The 26,471-nt window shown below is 34.4% G+C and overlaps 1 protein-coding gene across 1 annotated transcript in view; it reads right to left on the bottom strand.

Moving 5' to 3' along the window:
• Window positions 1-25,877, bottom strand: part of LOC132731830 (germinal-center associated nuclear protein-like) — a 33,681-nt gene extending 7,804 nt beyond the window's left edge. The window contains exons 1-22 of the mRNA XM_060718104.1: window positions 24,551-25,877; window positions 23,776-23,819; window positions 22,703-22,778; window positions 21,673-21,732; window positions 17,551-17,756; window positions 17,029-17,194; window positions 16,322-16,519; window positions 15,579-15,668; window positions 14,858-14,997; window positions 14,436-14,504; window positions 13,519-13,668; window positions 12,569-12,840; window positions 11,595-11,820; window positions 10,846-11,046; window positions 10,238-10,340; window positions 9,382-9,563; window positions 4,958-5,115; window positions 4,324-4,488; window positions 2,814-3,355; window positions 2,253-2,419; window positions 1,303-1,506; window positions 381-647 (exon numbers count right to left, since the gene is read on the bottom strand). Of these exons, the coding sequence (XP_060574087.1) occupies window positions 381-647; window positions 1,303-1,506; window positions 2,253-2,419; window positions 2,814-3,355; window positions 4,324-4,488; window positions 4,958-5,115; window positions 9,382-9,563; window positions 10,238-10,340; window positions 10,846-11,046; window positions 11,595-11,820; window positions 12,569-12,840; window positions 13,519-13,668; window positions 14,436-14,504; window positions 14,858-14,997; window positions 15,579-15,668; window positions 16,322-16,519; window positions 17,029-17,194; window positions 17,551-17,756; window positions 21,673-21,732; window positions 22,703-22,778; window positions 23,776-23,819; window positions 24,551-25,727 (4,863 nt within the window). The 5' untranslated portion in view covers window positions 25,728-25,877. The remainder of the gene's footprint in view (window positions 1-380; window positions 648-1,302; window positions 1,507-2,252; window positions 2,420-2,813; window positions 3,356-4,323; window positions 4,489-4,957; window positions 5,116-9,381; window positions 9,564-10,237; window positions 10,341-10,845; window positions 11,047-11,594; window positions 11,821-12,568; window positions 12,841-13,518; window positions 13,669-14,435; window positions 14,505-14,857; window positions 14,998-15,578; window positions 15,669-16,321; window positions 16,520-17,028; window positions 17,195-17,550; window positions 17,757-21,672; window positions 21,733-22,702; window positions 22,779-23,775; window positions 23,820-24,550) is intronic.
• Between the last annotated feature and the right edge of the window lie 594 nt (window positions 25,878-26,471).

Raw genomic sequence — 26,471 nt, 5'->3', positions numbered from 1 at the left:
GTAATTTTCCTGACATCATTTGGTTTATTGACGTCATACAATGTGTAAGCATTCCCTTTTTATGCCATGCATATATCATAATGATTCCAATAAGACCAACCACACGCGTACATTCAATTATTTATTATTCATATCGATTAAGAACTAGTATGTTCTTCGTCAGTGAATAAACAGGAAGTGACGTCACACGACATCAACATCAAAGATGGCGGGAAATATACATTGTGACGTTACGTTATATTAAAGTCCATTAAAAATTAATTCAGATTTTGATATATATTCTTTTTTTCTAATGCATATATCATGTTATAATGCACTTGACAGTCCTATCTATCTGAATGAGGGAACAATGTGAAGCATGTTAGAATTGTATTTTTTACCTCTTCACTTATTTTAGGATCAGTGAGATCTATGGCATCTGGTCTATTCTCGTTGAGCTCATATGTTACCAGTTCTACATCACTCAATAACTCCTCATCCAGAAACACCTCTAATGATAAATATTCAACTATCTGTATAAGAGACACGATCTGATTGGCTGACACTGGAAGCACAACAACCAATGGGAAAGCCTGATATCTAGGTTTCACATCAAGGATTGCCTTCAATCTGAAGTTTTGCGCTGTCCAATACGTATCATACCTTACCTAGAACATAAATATATGATATTAGGTTTATTATTTCATTTAGCAAATGTTTAAATCAATTCTAAAGTTATACCAGACAGATGTATATATCTATTAATATACCTTCACTTCTTGTGAAGATTTATCTTTCACACCATATCTTAACCAAAAATACACTTAATTAACAAAGGGGAATAACTTGTGAGATAGAAGGTTTCTAACAAAACAAGAAACACGTGTTACATCATTGTCAGGATGAGTATGGTTATATTCATGAATTATGAAATGCTGAATTCTGCTAAAGCTCGTGCTAAGGGGAGTGGACAATAACTTGAACATTACAGTACTATTTACAAACAGGCTCAATCAAATTGAGCCTACAGCATTTTCAATATAGTTGTTTTTGACATTCTTAAGGAAGTCTATTTCTATTTTAGAAATTTTTAACAGAAGGGAGCTTTCTAAACTACTATTACTCAAAACGTCAGTTAGCTAATATATATATATGTTACAGTCAGGAATAACCTATCAAACTAACAAATCTTATAAAATATGTCAAATCTTCTACTGGCTGTAAAATCTAATTTGATAATCACACAAAAGTATCACAAAACATGATGGAGTATTGCTTCCCTGGAAAAGTATCTTTATAACCTAACAGCATCACTTTACTTACAGAATCTGACTTGTTGAAAGGGGCACCAGCAGGTAGTAGAAACAATAGTGCACTGGTTCCCAGGAAGAGTGTATTCTCCTCTATGATAGCTATATCATCATCCTCTAACTGACCTTCTACTGTCCTCACACATACATTCACACTCATTGGTTTATAGCTGGAGATTTGTGACATGTGACACTTGTATAAACTCAAAACCTCCCCCTGAAAATACATATGACATTTGTTTAAACTCAAAACCTCCCCCTGAAAATACATATGACATTTGTTTAAACTCAAAACCTCCCCCTGAAAATACATATGACATTTGTTTAAACTCAAAACCTCCCCCTGAAAATACATATGACATTTGTTTAAACTCAAAACCTCCCCCTGAAAATACATATGACATTTGTTTAAAACTCAAAACCTCCCCTGAAAATACATATGACATTTGTTTAAACTCAAAACCTCCCCCTGAAAATACATATGACATTTGTTTAAACTCAAAACCTCCCCCTGAAAATACATATGACATTTGTTTAAACTCAAAACCTCCCCCTGAAAATACATATGACATTTGTTTAAACTCAAAAGCTCACCCTGAATATAAACAAACATTGCTTGTTTTAGATACATTTGCCTAAACTACAAAACAAATTCAAAGTTGAAAATTATAATAAAGGTTCCATATTGACTTTTTCCATTGCTATAGCAACCAGAATTTTGACATGAGAAAACAATGATAACATGACATGCCTAACCCTACACAAACAATCAGTCTCACTAAATTAACCTTGTGTAGACAGTTGTTTACTTATTGCAAAGTTCAGGGTTCTACACAGTGGATGAAGGGCAAGAATATGGTAATATGCAGCCCTAGATATTTATTAAGTCATATCTTGGCAGACAATCCACCTAACATGTTTTCCTCGATATCTAACCAGAGTGAAGCCCTAGACAATACTTACCTTAACATCACGTTGAGAAGTTGGTACAGGACCTTTAGAGAGCCTCACTTTCAGCCATTTACACAGATTATATGTAGCAGCCTCTGATTGGCTGCTGGCTCTACTGTCATCAACATCGGGTAAACACAACAACAACTTCCAAAATAATTTGCTTGTTTTCAACGTGTCTGTAAAATAAAATCTTTGTAAATAGAGTTAAAATAGTACATATATATATATATATATATATATATATGATTAATATCTTCAAGTAATAATATTATGCAATTTTGTACCTAAAAAGTAATTCAAGTATGAATTTATCATTGTTGGGTACCCTTTGATTATTTTTTTTTAGGTAATATTTGAATTGAGAAATATACCTTAATGAACAATATGCAATAATAAAGTTCATACACACATGTAGTAAACTGTCTATGATATAGAGAACATTGTTATTGCTGCGTGCTTCAGTTTTTGTGGTATATAGAGCATGGTTCACAAAGTGTTTACAGCCAATCAAAATTCGAGAACTTTGTTTGCAATATTATAAAAGAAAATATTTATCATGATAAAACTAACTTGACTGTTGACCAGGTTTGTACTTTCTTCTCAATTCTTGGCCAATAACTCTGCTGAGATCAAGTGGCGACCATGCAGTCTGATGTAATAGATTTCTGTATAACTGATGCACCAGAGCACGTGTTTCTGTTTCCTTCCTGCGTTTCTCTATCTCTAACGGTGTCTCTATTGTTAACTTAGCTCTCTTATTCACATAGAATTTCTTATCAATAATTCTCTCATCTTCAACACAGAGCAGTTGTTTCAGCTGTTCCTGATTACTCTGCATGTTTGGTGCACACGGGAATTCCTCCATCGCACGCTTTAACTTAGTCACTGCCTTATATTCTTTCTTCCATTTATGCCAAAATCTGCCAGCCCTGCTCAGTTTGACTAACTTCTCAAAGTCATCAAGTTGTTTGAGCCTTTGTATAACATCTATATCATACACTTCCTCTGATACATCAATAACCATTTCCTTCATTACTTCTTCAACAATATCTTTATTGACATCTACAGTAACTCTCTCTATACACTGTCTCTTTAACTCAGCTTTCACCTCTCTGAAACAAATATATAGCTGTGCTAATAGAAATAACCACATGGGTGCAAGTTTAAAATATCAAAAAACCTGAAAAACTTTGAATTAATTATTATTTCATTTGGTTTAATACAGAAAAAGAGAGCTTTTAAGAGTAGACAAAAAAAACACTGATTTTTAGGCAAATTCCTGAAAAAATTGCACTCATGCAACTAAAAATATGTCCATGGGAAATGGGTGCACCCACGTTCCACTGATTTGTCATTCCACAGACAGACAGTTTGACAGCTAGGCAGCATGATGACAAAGGGTTGGACAGACTAGGTTTGTTACACCATTGTAGTGACTAGATCTAGCTCTAAATTAGTATTTATATAACAATCCACTGGCTTTATATATGTCATAAAGTAATAAACAACAACCAACTGAAAGTTTCTGAAACTTCAGTGCTGTTAAACCAGACAATATAAGAATGCTGCACCATGTTTCCAAACCTTCAGTATTGTAAAAATGATAGTGTATTATGAAGGCAATAATCACAATTCATTGAAACATCTATGATATCGGGCCATCTTTACTACTAAATTCCTGACAATTGTTGGTAATATATGTACAATTTAAGTGACTGTAAAAAGTAACAAGCTTTCACAGAGAAATCTTTTCTCTTTAATGCAAGTCTTTTCTTATTTCTGAGGAAATCATTTATAAACTACCACTAATGTGAGAAAAAAACAAGGGCTATGCAGTTCTCCCAACTTAACCAATGGGATTATTTAAGAGAAAGCCTATTCAAGAGTTTCAACACTTAGACATTGACCAACAATAATGATACTGAAGACATGTGAAATTTTTAAATATTAATGCCCTTAAAGGTTTATAAGGTGTTAAACTGCTCAGCCAATCTAAACGATAAATTACCAATACTAGAACAGCTCTGTTTTCTTTCAATAGTCAAGCTTAAAAATTACATCAAACATTAATAGATTTTACCTCATTTCAATGGTAGCCAGGTTTAATGCCTCCTGATGGACGAGATCACTAACCATGTCATCAGTGATCTGTTCCGCTACTCTATTTTGTCTTAACTCCTTCTCTAACTGTAACGCTTTACGTTTAGCTTCCTGAGCCTCGTCAAATGTTTCCTCACATATTGTCCTAGAAATACATGTAAATGAAAAATGTAGCTACTATATATAATGTTAAGTCTGTTCTCATTCCCAACACCTTGCCAGTATCTTAACCTATAACCTTCTGAATTTGTATAAAGGTTTGCCCACCTTTAAATTTGGAACACATAGAGATTGTGTATGAACATTTATATGGTGAATACAATATCTTTTTATGCAACATTTTATTATCAGCTAAATACAATGTATTGATATGTTATATCAGATCATGTGTCTTACACTTACCAACAATATTCATATATATAATTTGTGTTGTTTTTTTTATAAGGTCTAACACTTACTACTATCAATAAAGTTATTTTTTGTATAACAAACTTTCCATTATAGACCAACTTACTTAAAGGGTTAAAACCAAATATAAAACAATACAAATAGTCCAGGTAACGGTTACCAAGGTAAATGTTAATTTAACTTGACAACAAAGTTCTATAACTTACCTCATATCTTCCTTTAGTGTTGTTCCAACAATTGATTCTAGACAATCTACGGAGAACTGAAGTTTGGTGTCTACCTCTAGCTTCACTTCCTGTCCGATACCAGTACATAGTTCATCTATCACTTCCCAGAACAACACTTTAGCTGAGTCCTTGATTAACTGATATATAGATATATAACACTTTAGCCGAGTCCTTGATTAACTGATATACAGATATATAAAATAACACTTTAGCTGAGTCCTTGATTAACTGATTATACAGACATATAACACTTTAGCCGAGTCCTTGATTAACTGATTTACAGATATATAACACTTTAGCCGAGTCCTTGATTAACTGATATACAGATATATAACACTTTAGCCGAGTCCTTGATTAACTGATATACAGATATATAACACTTTAGCCGAGTCCTTGATTAACTGATATACAGATATATAAGTTAACACTTTAGCGGAGTCCTTGATTAACTGATATACAGACATATAAAATAACACTTTAGCCAAGTCCTTGATTAACTGATTATACAGATATATAACACTTTAGCCGAGTCCTTGATTAACTGATATACAGACATATAAAATATCACTTTAGCCGAGTCCTTGATTAACTGATTATACAGACTTATAAAATAACACTTTAGCCGAGTCCTTGATCAACTGATATACAGATATATATAATAACACTTTAGCCGAGTCCTTGATCAACTGATATACAGATATATAACACTTTAGTCGAGTCCTTGATTAACTGATATACAGACATATTAAATAACACTTTAGCTGAGTCCTTGATTAACTGATATACACATATATAAATAACACTTTAGCCGAGTCCTTGATTAACTGATATACAGATATATAAAATAACGCTTTAGCCGAGTCCTTGATTAACTGATATACAGACATATAAAATAACACTTTAGCCGAGTCCTTGATTAACTGATATACAGATATATAACACTTTAGCCGAGTCCTTGATTAAATGATATACAGATATATAACACTTTAGCCGAGTCCTTGATCAACTGATTATACAATTAAAATTATATAAAACATTAAAGCTTCTACATCATATACACAGATTTCACCCTTTTTTTTGCATTAGTGTTCGGCTTTATTTGTCATCCAATGAAAACACTGTATTTCTTCAAAATTATGTGTGTTAATTTTCATAGAAGAACAAAAGTCAATACAATATCGAATTCCGTTCATAGTCACCTTCTATTTTTCATAGTACTTCATGGAACCGCGTAGTGGCGTAATTAAGTGAATAATAACATGGCCAAATAAAGCTTGACACTAAGTATGTAAGTATTCATCCGTTGCTGTTCTTCAGAAATTAGAACATTCTCCTGTCTCTATCACTCCAGTCGAACTTTCTAATTTCTATAGAAGAGCACTGATGAACACTAACATAAACATGTAAATTTATCAAAAGATAAAATTACACCACAGAAGTAAAATTTTACAGGAAACTAGATGACATGTATTAATATGCTTTCAATCATTTGGAAACAAATCTTTCTAAAGATTTGATCTAATGAAAGACAGACAAAAAGGGTATTTAAACCCCTGTCACACTAGGGTGGCATTCTTACTGCGTCCAAAGAAAATTCAGGATGCCAAGGCGAGCGCAGAAAAATGCCAAACATCGCCACAGAATCAAAGTAGCATCACATAGAAAGCCGACCTATGGCGCATTTTGAGCATGCTCAAAACAAACACTGTCACTTGGCGTTCTGATAAGTGCGCAGTGGGATCGCAGTAAGAACGCCATAGCAACTCCTACAACGCAACAGGAGTGCCGAATGATTGCGGTGGTATTCCACGGCGCTTGTATGGAGATTGTGCGGCTTCTCTACTGCGCTTATACTGCGTGTGCACGGCGTTTTACAGAGCTTTACAATTTCAGCATGCAATAGCACCATGAAAGCGCACAGAATACAGTCTGGAACACAGACAATCACCAACTAAACGCCGTGGAAACTCAGTAACATCGCCATGAGGACTCCATGTAGTCTCCACGTCATAACAAATATCACATTTTTTATTGCAATCTCACAGCGCTTTGCTATATCTAACAACGCCGTGCAAACGCAGTGAGAGCGCAGTCTAGTGTGACAGGGCCTTTACAGATCAACAACTTTTTTTAATTACAAAGGAGGTTAATCATATGTTAAATGCCAATTCACAAATTGTTGTACAACATTCCAAGATTCATCATTTCACCTAAACTTAACACAAGAGCGAGCAGTAATCAAGTGTCGCCTCATGATGGCCAATTTCATGTTGGGACAAATTTTGTGACAGATGGACAGACAGTGCACAACTAGACTTGGTACTGATCATTCCTGTAAAGTTTGGATAAAATTGCACCAGTAGTTCATGAGGAGTAGTTCGGACAAGCTTTTGCGTATCTGGCAACACACAGAAAAAAACACCTTTTTATCAAAGGGCCATAACTTGGCCAAAAATCGTTCAACCAGAAAACCCATGCAATATGCGCAATGACTTGAGCTACAGATCAATCTCTTAAAGTTTCATTGAAATTGCATTAGTGGTATAAGAGAAGTAGTCCGGACAAACTTTAAAAATAAAAATATTTCAAGGGCCATAACTCTGACAAAAATCATTGAACCGGAAAATGCTGACAATATGCACAACTAGACTTGGTATTGATCATTCCTGTAAAGTTTGGATGAAATTGCACCAGTAGTTTATGAAAAGTAGTCCTGACAAGCTTTTGTGTATCTGGCAACACACAGAAACAAGAGGGCCATGATGGCCCTGAGGTCGCTCACCTGTATATAGGCCCCCGAAGCTGGCCAGTTTAAACCCCAGGGCTTTTATTTGAACAAACTTGGAATTAAGACACCCATTAGAAGAAGTTTTTGCTATACACTTATAAGGAAAAACAATGACCTCCCCCCCCCCCCCCCCGGCAGAGTTAATTTTAACCCAAGGGCTTTTATTTGAACAAACTAGGTAGACACCCGTAAGAAGATGTTTCATGCTAAACATCTAAGCTCTAACTCTTGGGTTTTTTAAAAGAAGGTTTTCTAAGTTTTTACTATACACATATAGTTAAAAACAATGACATCCCTGGTGCGGGGCCAGTTTTCACCCCAGGATTTTTATTTGAACAAACTTTGTAGACACTTATTAGAAGATGTTTCATGCTTAATATCTTAACTCTAGCTATTTGGGTTTTTTCAAAGAAGATTTTTAAGTTTTTGCTATACACATATAAGGAAATCAATGACCCCCAGGGCGGGGCAAATTTTGACCCCAGGACTTTAATTTGAACAAACTTTGTAGACACTAATTAGAAGATGTTTCATGCCAAATATCTAAACTCTAGCTATTTGGGTTTTTTCAAAGAAGATTTTTAAGTTTTTGCTATACACATATAAGGAAATCAATGACCCCCAGGGCGGGGCAAATTTTGACCCCAGGACTTTAATTTGAACAAACTTTGTAGACACTAATTAGAAGATGTTTCATGCCAAATATCTAAGCTCTAGCTCTTTTGGTTCTTTAAAAGAAGATTTTTAAAGTTTTATCTATATGCATATAGGGAAAATCAATGACCCCCTGGTGCGGGGCCAATTCTGACCCCAGGGCTATTATTTGAACAAGCTTGGTAGACACTCACTAGAAGATGTTTCATGCTAAATATCTTAGCTCTAGCTCTTTGGGTTGGTTCTTTAAAAGAAGATATTTAAAGTTTTTTTCTTTCGGTTGCCATGGCAACCAGAGTTCTGCATGGAATTAAATTCTTTGAACAATTTTTAAAGGTGACCACCAAAGGAACATTCCTGTGAAGTTTGGATGAAATTGGCTTAGTGGTTTATGAGGAGATGTCATTTGAAGCAAAAGTTTACGGACGGACGGACGACAGAAAAAAAGCGATCACAAAAGCTCACCCTGTCATTTTGTGACAGCTGAGCTAAAAACACCTTTTTAAGGGCCATAACTCAGCCAAAAATCATTCAACCGGAAAACCCCTGCAATATGCGCAAGGACTTGAGCTACAGATCAATCCTGTAAAGTTTCATTGAAATTGCATTAGTGGTATAAGAGAAGTAGTCCGGACAAACTTTAAAAATAAAAATTATTAAAGGGCCATAACTCTGACAAAAATCATTGAACCGGAAAATGCTGACAATATGCACAACTAGACTTGGTATTGATCATTCCTGTAAAGTTTGGATGAAATTGCACCAGTAGTTTATGAGGAGTAGTCCGGACAAGTTTTGTGATGGACGGACAGCGAACGGACAGACAACGGAGAAGTGATCCCTATATTTCGCCACTACTTCGTAGAGGTGACACAAAAAGTTCATATTTCTGGCTTATTTTTAACCTCAAGTTTATTAATCAACCTAAAGTTGAACAAATTAACCAAAATATTTGGATTACCTCAACGGATACTTTCTTCAACAAAGGTTTATCAGGTTCTACAGGAGGACCACTATCTGGCACTTGTTGTTGCTGTCCTGGTTCAACTTTTACCTCCGCATGCTGTTTGGTGCTAGCAGACTCAGAACTGCTGGATGGTTTAGGTTCCCTACTTGTCTGGCTACCACCCGCTGGTTCAAAACCTGGAAAGAAAGCAAACCGTACAAGAATATGTAACAACAAATTGTTTAAGTTATTAACATCAGTATAACAATTTGTCATACACTAACAACTAACAGTAAATTGGCACTTTTTCTTAAATTTTTGTCAATGGCTACTATTTTTTTCCCCAACAATAGTTATCATCTATACACGAAACATCCGAATCAGCAGTGGCAGATGAAGGACAATAAAAATATCGTTAAAGGAACACCACTGAGGTCCAAATATCTAATTACATGAATTTGAATTCCTAAAATAGTTCAGCTATGCCACTTTAAACAACAAGAAATGTAAAAGATAATTAAGAAATATATTTGAAAATCGTATTTTTGTGCTATTCTTAGTCAAATTTGAATAAAAAAACCTTGTAATGCTTTTTCAATTTTTGGTCATTTTTCACAATAAGAATAATTATTCTGGAAAAAGGAAGAGAACGAATAATCTGAAATAATGCAGACAAATTATTTGTCTAGACCTACATCAAAAGGAACATTAATCTTGAAAAATTATTTCTAATCCAGTCACGTCCAAAAACTTAAGTGTTGTCCCTTTAATACTTAAAGAACAACAAGAATGCTCTGAACTTAATAATATAGTAGTTACTAGTTTTGAAATAATTATGGATATATCAGGGTAATTGGAGAGTTATTATTACCTTTTTTAGGAAGCTCAATTTGACTGTGGAATCTACCATTCTCATCAAAACTTGATACTGGCTCCATTCGCTGTGTGTCTTGAAATGCACGACCATTTATAAACTAAAAACAGATGGAAATATATAATTTATGTATTCGTTTACAAGACAGCATGCTTATTTTTATGAAATAAAAAAAATCAAATGACTAAAAATTAACTTTAAATCTAGATGTGCAAACAGCCATTAAGTCTATGTTAGTACAAGGTACAAGATGAAACATAGTCAATTGCGTTAGAGTTTGAATAAAGCATAATAGCATCTTTTAATATGTTGAAATCTAAACTCCAAAGCTTTTGTCTGCAGCCACCATATTCTATGCTGTTTTTGACATAAATAAGCAATTTTTTAAGATGTAAGGGGAGCGGTGGCCTAGTGGTTAAGGTGCCTGTCTCTCAACCAATGAATCATGAGTTCAAGTCCTACTCGGGGTCACGTTCTTCTTTCTTCATTTGACATCAGTACTGGTTAGTTCCAGGAAGTGGTCTCAAAAGTGATAAATATCAGTTGCAATAACTTGTTTTGCAATCGAGCTTACATAAATATGTTTAAACTAATTGTAAATGTACCTCCCCAACTGTCACCATTAACTTGGATTCTATGAGATTCACACTTCTGACAGGTAATAATGCCGTGTCCGGCTCTATATACTCGGCTCTGTCTAGAATCACCTCACTGTCACTAACGTTCAGACCGTAATGTTGACAGAAATCTGAAGCTTCATTGTCACTCTCAAAACCCAACAACCTTACAAGTTCTGTCACTGGTATCTATTTGACGGAAAAAACATATAAAATATAAATACAGAGGCTCGCATCATATAATTTTATTCAACTCATTCAATAAATTCAGTATTGAACTTACACTCATTCAATATCCTCTATGTATAAATGTTTTTGTTTTTTTTTTCTGCTTAATTTTTTAATTATCAAAGCTTTGACAACTGCCATATGAACACATCTGTTGATGTTTCAAAATTTTACCAGTTCATGTTCATCTTGAATTCTGCTTAAGCCAGTGTTAAGGGTTGTGGACGGTAGCTTGAAATTACCACTACTATCCATAAACAGGCTTAATCAAACTTAGCCAGCACCATATTCAATTTTTGACATTTTGGGCCTTCTTGAGGGATATGGTTTTTCTCTATTTAATACATGACCATATAAACTGTCAAAGTCTATGTGACCAAATAATATATTTTTACCATATAACCTGTCAAAAACTATATAACCTAATAAATTTTTTTACCATATAACCTGTCAAACTCTATATAACTATTAATATATTGTATAAATATATATAATGTAATATAATTTACCTGTGCTGCTCTGTTGCCCATACTGTAACCTCTCATCATTAACGTAAGAGCTCGACTCCTCACTTGTGTGAAATATCGATGCATAATACATGCATTACTGAACGATGCTTGCTTTACTAGCCGGAAGAACTTGATATAATTGTTACCATTGAGGGCAAAGTAAGACTGTAGTGCAAACTTGATGGCAGGTGATGTCCGAATCTCAGGTCTTAGTTGCTGAACTTCTCTACAAGAAATGACAGTAGGATATTAATTTATATGGAATCAAATTAATGATTATTGTACCACTTTACAATATACAGACACCGTTCATGCTATAGTGTGTCCGTCCGTGTAGCCTAATAGGGAGATCATCAGATTTACAATCCATGAGTTGTTGGTTAGGATAAGGGTTCCTTGGGCAAGGTGAAATTTCTTCATGACAACAGTTTTTGAACATCTTCTGGTCATAGGTCTTAGGTGAACCAAACCCCTGAGATATGACAAAAAGAGTCTTAAAATCGACCTTATGTAATAGGCTACAAGTACTGTCAACTGTGCACTTTTAAGTTAAAATGCAACAGCCACAACAAGTAAAATAAATAAGTGAAAGTAAATACATTTCATTCTCACAAATATACAGAAAAATTAAGTACTGCCACAGCCAAGGGCACCATCCTATATATGAAATGAAAATATAAGTCTTACATTCTTATTTGATATATTTAAGGTCAAAATGTTAGCCACTCCAATATGAAACATATAGCAGACCAGTTGTGGGCAGATTTCTATTGGAACAATGTTAATAAACTATAAAAGCCTTTACAATATCTTATGTATAACCCTGACAACACAATACTTTAAAAATTCATAGCCATAAAATACACAATACTCACACATATACATGAATAACCTTATCATGAACAATAAGGAATATAATTATGACCTTCAGCCATAAAGCTTAACCTTGACATACACAATAATTCACACTCTACCTGAGAGTATCTCCTTGATTAAGATTCATGAGGACCATGTAGGCTCGGAACTCCGCCTCGTTCTCACAAAAACATTTTTGCTTCTTCTCCAAATCCGGGTAAAATTCTTTCAAAGTCTGTAAACACTTGGTCAGGTTCTCGTTGTTGATTTTAGCATCGAAGGAATGCATATCTTCCTCACACAACCTCTCCGAACAATAAACGTGAAACCTGACACATTTCTCTATCAGATCTACAGCATCACGATCATTTAACTGTTGCTGGATTATATCCTGTAAATATTAGAGAAAAAAAACCTGACATGATTCACTCTTACGTTATCAATCTGCATGTTCGTAATGTAGATTTTCACTGGACAACCATGGTGTTTATAAAATCAACATTCATCGCTCCCACAAGTCTATGAGTTAACTTCTTTTTTAATGTAAAAAGCCAATATGCAGAGTTTTAAAGATTTCTACAGATTTCTGACAGGTTTCATGGCTCTTGCAGCTGGGCAATTTGAGCAACTAAGTCACCTAATGTCTTTGAACTTTCCCAAGTTTGAACATTAAAGCGATATGGACTTTGCGGCTCTTTTTCACTTCTCCCTAGAATTTGGTCAAGCTAAAGCTCTGGGTTTCATGACTGTCAATCACTGTTTCATATTAGCTCCAATTATATTAATAAGCTTGGCCTAATAAATATTTGTCTTTACAACAAATTTTGTTAATTTCATCTACATGTCAAGTGTTGTCTTGTTTAATTCTGTTGTTGTAAATTTTAACAGAACTCTTTATTCTATACTTGGGGCTGTAGAGCTTTATATTCTTAATTTTAGGTAAAATATGCTAATAAAATTTAGGCGCCAGTCCTCAGTAAATTACAAAGTTAGATGAAATAGTTTAAGGGTCAAGGTCATGTCTCCAAAAAAAAAAAAATTGAAAATGAAAAACACAGTTATAACTTACCTTTCTGATGCCTCTAGTTCTGTTCCAGAGAAAATCGAACCAGTCTCCCCAACGACCATCTTCCCCTCTGTCTACAACTTCACGTAACAAGTAGGTCATTGTAGATTGTAATACAGGTATGGGACGTAACTCATGAGGTAGAGGTTCATCCTGAAATTATAATAGTTTACTGATATAGTGATTGGTCTACATACTTTTATATTGGTTATCTTATAGTGCTTGTTCTTTATATATTGGTTATCTTCAGTTCTTCAAATATTACATAATTTTCATTTATGATACAAATTCTATATTTTTTGAAACAATTGTCCCATATGTTTTTTATGGGACTTGTAAAAACTTAAAACTGCTACTGTACTGGCCAAGATACATTTGTTGCTTTGCCAATATGGTTATAAGAAGATACGCTTTAGGTCAAAAATTACACATTGGAATAACCCTTAAATTATTCAAAACAGAGTTATGGTTCTAGAATACTGTACATTTCCTTGAAAAAATGAATCTTTCTATAAAGCTTCAAGTCAATACCTCCAAAGCTTTTTCAGTTTGGCTCTAGACAAAAATAAAGCATGAAAAATTACAAAATTTCAAAAGGCCATAACTATTTAACTATAATATTATGCTAAAGAGTAACAGGTCAAAGGCATGTACCTCCCATTCATGAGATTGATTCAAAAGAAAAATACCAAAGGGCTATTTTTTCTTCAAAAAAAAAAGTTCAAATAAAATAAATCCTGACAATATTTGCTCCTTCACTTGATGACAATCATTCTGCTAAAGTTTGGTTCTGATCCATTTACGAAATATAGGAGAAATTGTGCACAGAAGAAATTACATGTAGTTATGCCTAGCTGCCTGTTAACATTCACCAATCTAATTATAACCAGGTAAAACATGGTTTAACAATATAAACATACCTGATCTGGTGATGATCTAAGATATTCCTTCACTGCTCTACTGTGATCTATCTGTGGATTCTTACCAGGCTGTAAAACATAGTTCACAAAATAATCATATAACTGTAGGAAGTTAAAATTTCATATATGATAAATATATAATACAACAAGATGAAAACAAATTAAAACATGCTATTTTCTTACAATACCATTCATAACAAATCTTCTGCTCTTAAATGTCATTTAGAAGTTCTTGTAAACATTGCACACTATACGAAGTCACTTGAGCTACTTTATAAATACCGCATCCATGAATTTGATAGAGTTTCTCACAATCTTAATTCAATCATAAATCCCACTTATTCACTCTGGAATGAAAATTTTATACAACTTAAAGGATAAATGCAGTAAATAATGTAAATAGATGAGATGATTTAACTTACGATATTCTCTGTTCCTGGTATAATCTCATAATAACTCAGCTGTCGTTTATCTTCACGATCGTAACGTTCTTTCTCCGGACACATATCTGGACATGTGCCAATAAACGCTTTTACTATATCTTTCTTTCCCTTAACACGATCTAAAATTCATATGTTTAGTATTAAATAAAATATACATAATGACACCCTCTACATAGATAAACAGTTAACATGTGATAGAAGTACATATACAAATGTGTAAAACGTGTAACCTACGAGTACACCAATGTTAAATGTGTAATATTAAAGTACATAAGCACATACTTTATCACTGCTTGAAAAACAAGCCCCGTAATTACAATATTAATTTTATATACTGACATCATTTCAAACATATTGCAATTAATGTGTCAATTCTTGTTCTTAATGTTGATAATAATTTCCTAATGAACTGTCATTATTATTCAAGATATGAAGGTACATAGAACAAATACTGAAACAGTATAAGAAATTGACACAGGGTAGAAAGCTTCCAATAGCTGTTAAAAAATTACGCATTAAAGACAGAACTTTTGTGTTTACCCTCCCGAAACTTAACAAACAAATGTCTAAAACAATAATACCTTATTTCAAATTTGATATATACTATTTTGGGACAACCCTTGTACATAAACATATAACAAACGTCTCATCTTCAAGTACATGAACAAATATAACTAAAGATAGTAAAAATGTCACTTACTTTCTCTGATATATTTATCTCTTAATCTCAGCAGATTCACACGTTCTGTTGTAGTTCTTGCAACACAACCCTCAAACATGCTTACCACAACTAAAATACATAATGTTAACATTTATATCTAAACATTGAAAACATCTTACCAGTTTTTCACTACATTTTTCTGTATTTATCATAAATTAAGTACACAATTTCTCATGTTTAACCTTAAAACCTTTTGGAATTTGTTAAACAAATTTGCCCAGCTTTAAATAAATTCAACTTATTTTGTTTTATTATTTCAAGAGCTAGAGAACTGAAAGTCTTTAAAAAGTAAACATGCCAATTAAACAAGAATAAATGACATTAATGCCTTCTGTCATATATATAACATGTATATATATATATTCACATCTTCTCAACTTATCAACAATACAGAAGTATAATGATACGGGAGCAACACTTTTTTATACAGTCAGTAATTTTCAATAATTGGGCTCAAAAAAACTATACCTGCTGACCAATACAGGGAGACAATTGAAAATTTGTGGAAAGATAAGTTAAGAACATATCAACCTTAGGGAGTAAACACTAAAGAATAAGTAGGCAGACAGCCACAACACCACGGTGGGTGTCTCTCAATGACGTTACATCACTTCCCTTGTTTTGTCTGAATATATTTGTATGTATAATAAATGCCTCTGACGAGGTCGAAAGTTACAGCAAATTCAAATTAGCATATTTTATTATATTAACAAATAAATTACTTTTGTCAGCTTTTATATCATGCGCGGACGTTGATGTTGTTGGTGTTGGACTGACACTACGTGACCGTTTCTCCGGGGATCTTGCTAGTTCCTTCACTCTACCCTTGATATCTTGTGTTCCTGACATACTCTCTAGCTCTTCGTTCACAGTTTCACCTCCCTTCCATGATGGCTTCTTGGACTTTGGCAATAAGTCAGCTGCAACAGTAAACTAATTATTCAAGAAACAATCAAGTAAAGTCAAGTCATCCAGTCACGAAAAAGGATTACTTTATTTAACTTTATCTAGAGAATACAAAATATGCTACAGACTTTTTTGTTTTATAATTCATAACATTTAACAGAATTGTTTAAAGAAGTTTGACTCACAACTTGATTTAATTTTAATAAACATATCAAATTTTATAACTTGTTCTTATGTTGTCAAGTGTATGAATAAAAGGATTTAATCTAACGCAAGGCACATACTATTCACAGAAAGTATCTTTAATATATAATTATAGTTGCGTGTGTAAGTAAATATGTTAATCTACTTAAACTCTTTCAACTTAGCTAAATCTATATGAAGTTTTATTGATTTTAGGAACTACAAACCACATGTTTTGGTAAAAGAGGAAACCCAAACGGAAACTTAGATTAAGTTTGTATAAGAGTTGAATCAGTTTTGTCACAAGTTAAACAATAACTGAGTAAACAGTGTAACATACTGTCACTGGTTCTTTTAACAGGTCTACTTGGTTTAACATCTGCATCAGTTGAACTTTTTGTTGCCCTGGGAGCCGACCCTCCAGAATATGTACTCCAGAATATCGTCATAGGCAACACACCTCGAGCTAATAAACGTCCCCTACGTTTTGCCTCTGCTGCAGCATCCTGTTGTTTTTTCCAAATAACAAAAACCATACGATATACATGTAATATTAACATTTTCTATAGTTTTATAGGTGTACACAGGAGATAGTTCAAATACAGCCATTGATAACTTACAACACACATTACATGTAATTTTCCATCATATAATGTTTGTAGAATTTTTAACCTGGCTGAAAAAGATGAGTTCTTTTGGCTACTTTACAGTTTTTACTGGAAAATGAACATGGTAGATGCCACTTAGCTCTTGAACTAGTACAACTAGTCTCTAATTTATTCTAGGTTTTTCTTAAAAATTTTCCAATGGACAATTTCATTATGTTAAATGTTTAAGATGAAGAAATTTCATGAAAACTTACATGAGTTCTGAAGTGTATTGTGGCCTGCATCTTTCCCTGGTTGGGAAACACTTTTGTTACTTCTCCGAATCGTTTAAAATGTGCCCTCAGGTTTGCGATAGTGTTGTATTTATGTGGTATATTACGACAAACAATCGCCACCTTACTGCTCACCTCGTCTGATATCTGACGACGTAACGAATGTCGAGACGACTCCTCCTTCTCTTCTATATCATAAAACATCCGCATGAATTACAAAATTGACTTAACTTGCATAATGCCCCGGTCACATATTCACGGATAATGCCACGGAAGAGCTACGGTCTAATCTTTCAGGGATTACTATGGAAATGTGGAATTCCGTAGTCAGCTACGGTTCCAGTAAGGACACAAAACGGTATGAGTACGGAGTCTGACGGATTTACCACCAAAAGCCCCCGGAGAGACACGGATTGTTATGGACCGACACGGTTTGATACGGAGCAACACAAATCAGGACGGACGCACTACGGATACACTACGTCTGCTACGGTATAAGCACGGGTTAGTACGAATAAGTACGGTCTGATACGGAGAAAAACGAATTGATACGGAGAAGAACGAATTGCCACGGATCGATACGGACCTATTTTATCCGCTTGCTCATTTTCAAAATACCACACAAGAAAAGAACAGCTAGAAAACGAATTGCAGAGTTCATAGATTTTGGCGGAGAGTATTCGGCCTCATCGCGTCCGATCCCCGAGACATTTCAGGTCGGATTTAAGTGAATTCCTTGAAGGACGCTGGATCCTAAACAAGTTTGGCCATGAGAGCCTCATACTAAACATGAAGGGGTCTTCGTAAACCCGATCTCTAGTCCACCATCTCGTCTGTTTTCTCTTACCTGATTAGATATGGACTAGAAATCATTCAGGAACTAGAAATGTGTCCATAGGACACGGATGCCCCCACACGCCACTGTTCTGTCAATCTTATGACTCTAGGTCAAATATTTTTTGGACTACATGTGCCACAAGTTGAAAACTAAAAATCAACAAAGGGCCATAATTCTGTTAAATTTGGTCGCAGCAAAAATTCCTTCTTTAATACCATCTACACATTAAGGTTGTTAATCCCTGGAAGTTTAAGCAAAATCTGCCATCCGGTTTAAGAGGAGTTGCGTTCACAAAATTTCTACATAGTATATAATGAAAAAATCAACAAAGGGCCATAATTCTGTTAAATTTGGTTGCAGCAAAAATTCCTTCCTTTACTGCCATCTACACATTAAGGTTGTTCATCCCTGGAAGTTTAAGGAAAATCTGCCATCCAGTTTAAGAGGAGTTGCATTCAAAAAAACTCTACATAGTATATAGTGAAAAAATCAACAAAGGGCCATAATTCAGTAAAATTTGGTCGCAGCGAAAATTCCTTCCTTTACTACCATCTACACCTTAAGGTTGTTCATCCCTGTAAGTTTAAGCAAAATCTGCCATCCGGTTTAAGAGGAATTGCGTTCACAAAATTTCTACATAGTATATAGTGAAAAAATCAACAAAGGGCCATAATTTTGTTAAATTTGGTCGCAGCAAAAATTCCTTCCTTCACTACCATCTACACATTAAGGTTGTTCATCCCTGTAAGTTTAAGCAAAATCTGCCATCCGGTTTAAGAGGAGTTGCGTTCACAAAATTTCTACATAGTATCTAGTGAAAAAATCAACAAAGGGCCATAATTCTGTTAAATTTGGTCGCAGCAAAAATTCCTTCCTTTACTACCATCTACACATTAAGGTTGTTCATCCCTGTAAGTTTAAGCAAAATCTGCCATCCGGTTTAAGAGGAGTTGCGTTCACAAGATTTCGGGACGTACGGACTGACGGACGGACGGACGGACGTACCAAAATTTGATGTTTATGAGGCAAATGAGCTCATAAACACCACCTGGACCAACGTCCATAAGCAAAATAAGCTCATAAAAACAAAAAAAACTCTTAATTTTAAATTTTATGAGTTAATGTTCTTTATTTAACTACGGAATGAAGCTCATAATAATCAAATGTTGGCTCGGACTGACTGACGGACGGACGGACAAGTGCAACGCTATATGCTCCCACATTGTGGGGGCATAAAAATGTAGATTTTTTAATTTTAAAATTTGCTGTTCATTTTATAATTACATTGATTATCATGAATGTTTATGTTTTAAAAATATGTCAAAATCTTGTGAATTAATCTTATAGCCAGCGTCCCAGGCTTATGAGACACTTGATTAATGTACATATTTACTCCAATTTCACGATCCAATGTTTGTAAAATATGTAACATTAAATGTTATTCTATTTCTTATGAATTGTAGCTAGTACGATATTAATATATTTTTACCTCTATGCATGTCATCAAGCAGCTCGACCACTGCCTCCGCATTCTGAGCCATTTCAATATAAAGTTGCAGCCAGTAAATGGCAATTATCATTTATTAAATGTTTGCGCAAATATGTCTGTTTTTAACAAGAAGGTAGTATTTTATACCCTTGAAAAAGTACATGATCCGTAATAAACAGTAGTGGACCGTACCATTCCGTACCGTTTCGTGTTGCAACGCAATAAACCGTATAAGACCGTGCTAATCCTTGCCTCTCCGTAGTACAACGTATTACGACCGTGGCTTTCCGTGAGTATGCCGTATTAATCCGTATTAAAACCATAGCTTATACGTAGGGTAACCGTACAAATACGTAGTTCTCCGTACCAAACCGTGGAAATCCTTGACAAGTTGGTGGACTACGAATCAGTACATCAGTACAGACTAGAACGGTTTTCGTACGGACCAGTACGTATCAGTACGGTTTAATACGGACTAGCAGGGATACGCTACGGTTGATTTTTCCGTAGCAAATTTTTGTGCATGTTCAAAAATTGTCAAGGATCGCTACGGATATACAAAGACTACTACGATTGATTACGGTTATAATACGGAGAGCTACTGACCAGTACGGGTAGCTACGGACGATGCTGGAATTAATCCGTGGCTCTTCCGTGAATATGTGACCGGGGTATAAACAATATTTGACATATGAATCCAAAAAAAAATTAAACAAAGAATCTGTTCAAGGTGAAAAAAAAGAAGATATTATGTAAAATCATATCTGTTCAGCAAAAAGTTATGGTATTCAGTCTGGATGTTTGAACATTCATAAAAGTGTTGTGTGACAAGAAAAAAGGAATTTCTACAAGGGACCATTTTTTTTTGTTTCTATGCAAATAAAGCAGTATGTTGCTAAGGCAACAAGATGTGATGCTATGTACGTTGTGCATCTCTTTCTAGGTAAAAAAAGATTTTTTTGCACAAAAGTTATCAACAATAAAATAATAAACACCACAACAGTACAGAAGTTGTCAGTTTTGGCAAAATTAAAACACAGCTGTTAGAAATAAACTATGTTATAACCTGTCTATGAGCTGTAAACTAAAATCAGTCTGTGAACATTTATAAAGAAGCAATTAAACACTCTCATTCTTAAGAGATATTACTTTTCAATGTATTTTAGTAAGCTTATGTACTTCCTGCAATTATGCATCTTTGCCTTTCAAATTCAGGTTAACTCTGCTTTAGTATTACTATGTATAATCATTATTATTTATTATTTTTTAGGTTTTTATTTGAATGGGGTAAAAGTCACATGGCCGCTGCTGAGGTCATATGACAACTATCCAGCTTTCTTGGTGAAGGAAGTCCTCAAGCGCCCCTCTGCATTAATTTTTTTCAGATAAAAGCATGAATCTAATCTAAGTCGTATCACTGTCCTTCCATTGTCTTGCCTCATATGAAAGTATCAAGATCCCTGGTGGGATACAAACACACATGGGTGAGGGGACCAATGGTTACAAGAGGGTAACTGTAATAACTTGGCAACAGAGATCCCTCAATTATTGTTTTAATATCAATATTCTAATACATTACTTTGCAATGCCATTGAATACTATATTGCAAATAGATATCATCACCTTAGTGCAATTACAGGTTAACTGCTATTAAATTTAGAAGGACTTAACCTGTTACTGCACTAAGATGACACATTATAGATAGGGGTTTATACTTTAAGCAAATATACAAGATCAATAACAAATGAATTATAATTGACAGTATAGTAATATTTACCTGAGGTAGATGGTTCTCTGGTTCTAGCTGGTTTACCAAACAATCCTGTACCTGAACTCCCTGAAATTATTTAACTTATTTTTGGTTGCTGTGGTAACGATATATTAGAAAGAGCTAATCAGCATTCTTTACAGCATTCAGGATTACTGTGATGAATTTTCCCATTTTTTGAATTTGGACCAGTCAGTTGTAGATTTGAGGGATTTCAGCATGAAAATAATAAAACTGAGGAGCTGAGGCTATTCAGGCTAACCTCACTCTATTCAGGCTGTACAAACATTTTATTTTAGTTGGCAATCTTACAGCTGGGATTTAACTCAACACAGTGTTGAAGCCATACCTCTTTCAGAAATCTGGCTCACAAAGTAGAAAAAAAGAGGCATTTTTGCTGATTCTTTTATTTTCCATTCATGGTTGTATATATATATATATCTGTGTGACGAGTTGAAATAGACATCTTAAAGTGCATTTTTTGTGGGCGAAAAGTCAAAATTTTAGAATTTAACATTCATGCCATTTGCCAGGACTATATACCGAAATATGGTATTTATTGTAGTGCTCCAACCCTTTTTTTCAGTCTCATCCTACAACAGATTCAATTCTTCTCAATGAGTTCACAATTAATTTAACCTCTTTAGAGCTTTTTTTCTCTTCTGGTTTTACGTAGAATTGTAACACACTTTGGTTTTATCTTGGTGGCCAACTCACCTAACAGATTTTCCTGGATATAACTAACAAGTCATCTGTACCAATTACTCCACAAGTGACTGACTACTAACATGACATGATTTCTGAATCAATGGTGAGAGACAAATGACTTAATGTCTGGGATCAACTGTCACACAGAAATCACACTTCACCCAAGGATCACACCTGCAACCCGTAGATTACAAATCTGATGCCCACCCTATTGAGTTACATGCAAGTCAGCTAACAATCTCTATACCAAACATCTGTCAAGGGTTAGTATAGTATTTTAGATTTATTCTAATATTTTTAAGTATTAATAAAGTATAATAATTTAACATACCAGCTTTAGGGGCAGGTTTACCAAACAAACTCCTGGCAGATGTCTTATTGTAATCATCATCTGTCTGTTCCTGTAACTAGTAAATATATACTCATTTATATTATGTCATTTTACTCTATTCTAACTCAAGCTAACAAAAAGCATGATGCCCTCAGCTCTCGGTTACATAATCATAATTGTAGTATCAGTTACTTATAATTGTCATAAATACAATAATGCCCTCAGTTCCCCAATCATAATTGTAGCAATACCTAATGCCCTAATGCCTTCAGTTCCCAACCTTAATTGTAGCAATATATAATGCCCTCAGTTCCCCAATCATAATTGTAGCAATACATAATGCCCTCAGTTCCCCAATCATAATTGCAGCAATACCTAATACCCTCAGTTCCTGAATTATAATTGCAGCAATACCTAATACCCTCAGTTCCTGAATTATAATTGCAGCAATACCTAATACCCTCAGTTCCCCAATCATAATTGTAGCAATACATAATGCCCTCAGTTCCCCAATCATAATTGCAGCAATACCTAATACCCTCAGTTCCTGAATTATAATTGCAGCAATACCTAATACCCTCACTTCCTGAATTATAATTGTAGCAATACATAATGCCCTCAGTTTCCACTTCAATAGAAGCAATATATAATACCCTCAATTCCCAAATCATACATGTAGCAATACATGTACATAATACCCTCAATGATTTCATCATAAATGCAGCCATTCAAAATCCCTTCAATCAATTAATTCAGTTATAACTACAGTAATACATAATGCCCTAAATCACTTCAAACCCTCACTTTAACCTATGACTGTTTTCATTATGATTACAATCCATCTTCCTTTACAGAGCTGATAACCTTGTCTATAACAAATGCCATTTTGAAAGGATGACCTATGCAACAATAGCTATGAGGGTTTGTTAAAACAATACACCACTATTGAGAAAATCTTTATATGGTAACTCTTATAAATTTAAATTATACAAAAGACACCATACAATGACCAGGAGTTTCTAAAGAAATAACAATGCATGGATGTAAGAAATTTAGGGTATATGAACACTTACTGGGTTTTCATCTTCATCACCTTGAGTCGATCTGGAGAGTCTTCCTGTATGTTAAAAGTAAAGTATATATTGACATTACTATACCATAAACAGTCACATCATTCATCACTGTAAAAAGGCATTTTATTTTATTTGTTAAGTTATATGGCCCTGTATAAATGGTTGTTTGTATAGCAGCAAGGATTATATTGCAAATGACCATTTATATATGACCATAATTATAACCTGTCAGATATCTTTATAACGAATTTATAATACAATACAGCAAGCACCATTTTTTAAGAGGAATAAAGCGATATTTCTTTATAAATCGACAGCAGCCGAGTATATAACACTATATAAACGTCACAATTAACCAATGAAAAGCGACGTTACAAACGTGCAGTATAATAAAAGGCCATATAACATGTCAACATGTACATATACATTTATACATCCTCCTTAAAAAAGTATACCTGAATCTTTACAAGATTTAACGGTTTAACATTTACAACATGTTCACTATTCATTTTTTGTTCTATAAATAAGATTTTAAGTTATGTAAAAAGAAGATAATTTATTTAAAAACTTGTTGATGGGAGAGAGTGGAGAGGGATGAAAATTTAAAAATTTCTTTTTCAGAGCACAACATAGAATGATTCATACACATATATGTAATTTAACTGACAAATGAATTACTTACACCAACTTATTTACAGTAACTTTTCTTTGTAACTATTAACTGATAAAAGAAGCTTACTGTTTTTTTCAAATAATGATACAAATTATACCCTACCTTCTTTTTTCAATGGATTGTTAAATAGTGTTTGACTGAGTGCTTTCCCCTTTCCAAACAGTCCTGTGCCTCTAGCAGTAGCACTACTATTTTCTGTCATTCTTTTTCCAAAAAGACCTTTGTTTTCCTCTTCTTCCCCACCTTCTGATTTTCCTTTACCAAACAGGTGTGAACTATGACCTCTTTCTTCTTTTGACTGGTTCTCTTCTTTGATTTTATTCCCACCAAACAATACTGAAGATTTAGTACCAGTCTCTTCTTGTTTTACTTTACCAAACAATCCTACAGGTTTAACATCCCTGATCTCAGACGAACTTTTCTGTAGAAACTCTGTGCCGTATGGTGGAGGTTTAACATCTATTCTCTCAGCAAATACAGATCCAATATTTCCTGTTTCTGGCTTTCCAAACAACCCAGTACTTGTTGAACTGCCACTAGATGGAGCACTTGATCTGCTAAATAAATTTGGTGAAGCAAAATTACCAGCAGATGTTTTTCCAAACATACCAGCTGTGTTTTGAAAGCTTTGTGAAGGCTCTGTTTTCACATTTGATGGTCCACCAAACAGAGGGTTAGAAGATGGTTCTTTCTTTACTTCTACAGTACTGTCTGAAGATGAACTACTTGAAGAAAATAATCCACCTGCAGGTGTAGGTAGTCTAAATGAAGCTGCTGTTGACTGTGAAACATCTGAAACTCCAGAATAACCAAATAAAGTAGGATTTTGTGTACTGCTTGAAAACTGGCCAGTTCCTCCAAATGTGGTGCTTCCAAAGCTAACATTCTGATTAGCCCCAGAACTAGCTGTGCCTTGCCTACTAAATAATGAACTTTGTCCTCCACTCTGTGTAGAGCTTTGTACCTGTGATATACTTTGTCCAAACATGGAGCTCTGTCCAGTAGCAGAACTTTGTCCAAACACTGAGCTTGCATAGGAAGGTGGAGGCCCCGAACTTGCCCCAGATGTTGAACTCTGTCCAAATCCCGAGCTCTGTCCAAATCCTGTACTTTGTCCAAATACTGGGCTCTGACCAAATGTGCTAGCATAAGATGGTGGGGATGTTACCTGTGTGCTGGTTGTTGTGGCCTGGCTCTGTCCAAACACATTACCTGAAGTACTACCAAATACTGGAGTATTCTGCTGCCCGCCAAATGGTGAACCAAAGGGATTAGACATTTTGTTCTCTTGTACAAATATTACCAACTTGATTTGGCAAGCTGTCTGTTTTCTATGAAGTAATTGCACTTATATCCTAATCCTGCATGTACATGTCAAGTGTGGGATGAATGTATCTCATCTGTAAAAACCACATGTTAAACAATTAGATAATGATCGAAGTTCATAAAAATAGCTATACCTTTTTTTTCAATATTTTTTAATAAAAATAGTTGGTTATATATTCAAAATTGTTAGGAATAACAATCTCTTGTCATTATTTTATGTTAAAGGAACTGAGGTCCAAAAGTAAACATGAGCAATCAGTGATCACATGTGTCGCCTCATGATGGCCAATTTCATGTTGAGACAAAGTTTGTAACAGATGGACAGACAGACGGACAGTGCACAACTAGACTTAGTACTGATCATTCCTGTAAAGTTTGGATAAAATTGCACCAGTAGTTTATGAGGAGTAGTCCGGACAAGCTTTTGCGTATCTGGCAACACACAGAAAACACCTTTATCAAAGGGCCATAACTCAACCAAAAATCATTCAACCGGAAAATCCATGCAATATGCGCAAGGACTTGAGCTACAGATCAATCCTGTAAAGTTTCATTGAAATTGCATTAGTGGTATAAGAGAAGTAGTCCGGACAAACTTGAAAAATAAAAATTATTAAAGGGCCATAACTCTGACAAAAATCATTGAACCGGAAAATGCTGACAATATGCACAACTAGACTTGGTACTGATCATTTCT

Source organism: Ruditapes philippinarum, unplaced genomic scaffold, assembly GCF_026571515.1.
Source record: "Ruditapes philippinarum isolate M1 unplaced genomic scaffold, ASM2657151v2 ctg6341_1_1_1_1, whole genome shotgun sequence".
Lineage (NCBI taxonomy): Eukaryota > Metazoa > Mollusca > Bivalvia > Venerida > Veneridae > Ruditapes > Ruditapes philippinarum.
Note: the sequence above shows the minus strand (reverse complement) of the source record. Positions and strands in the feature narration are given on the sequence as shown.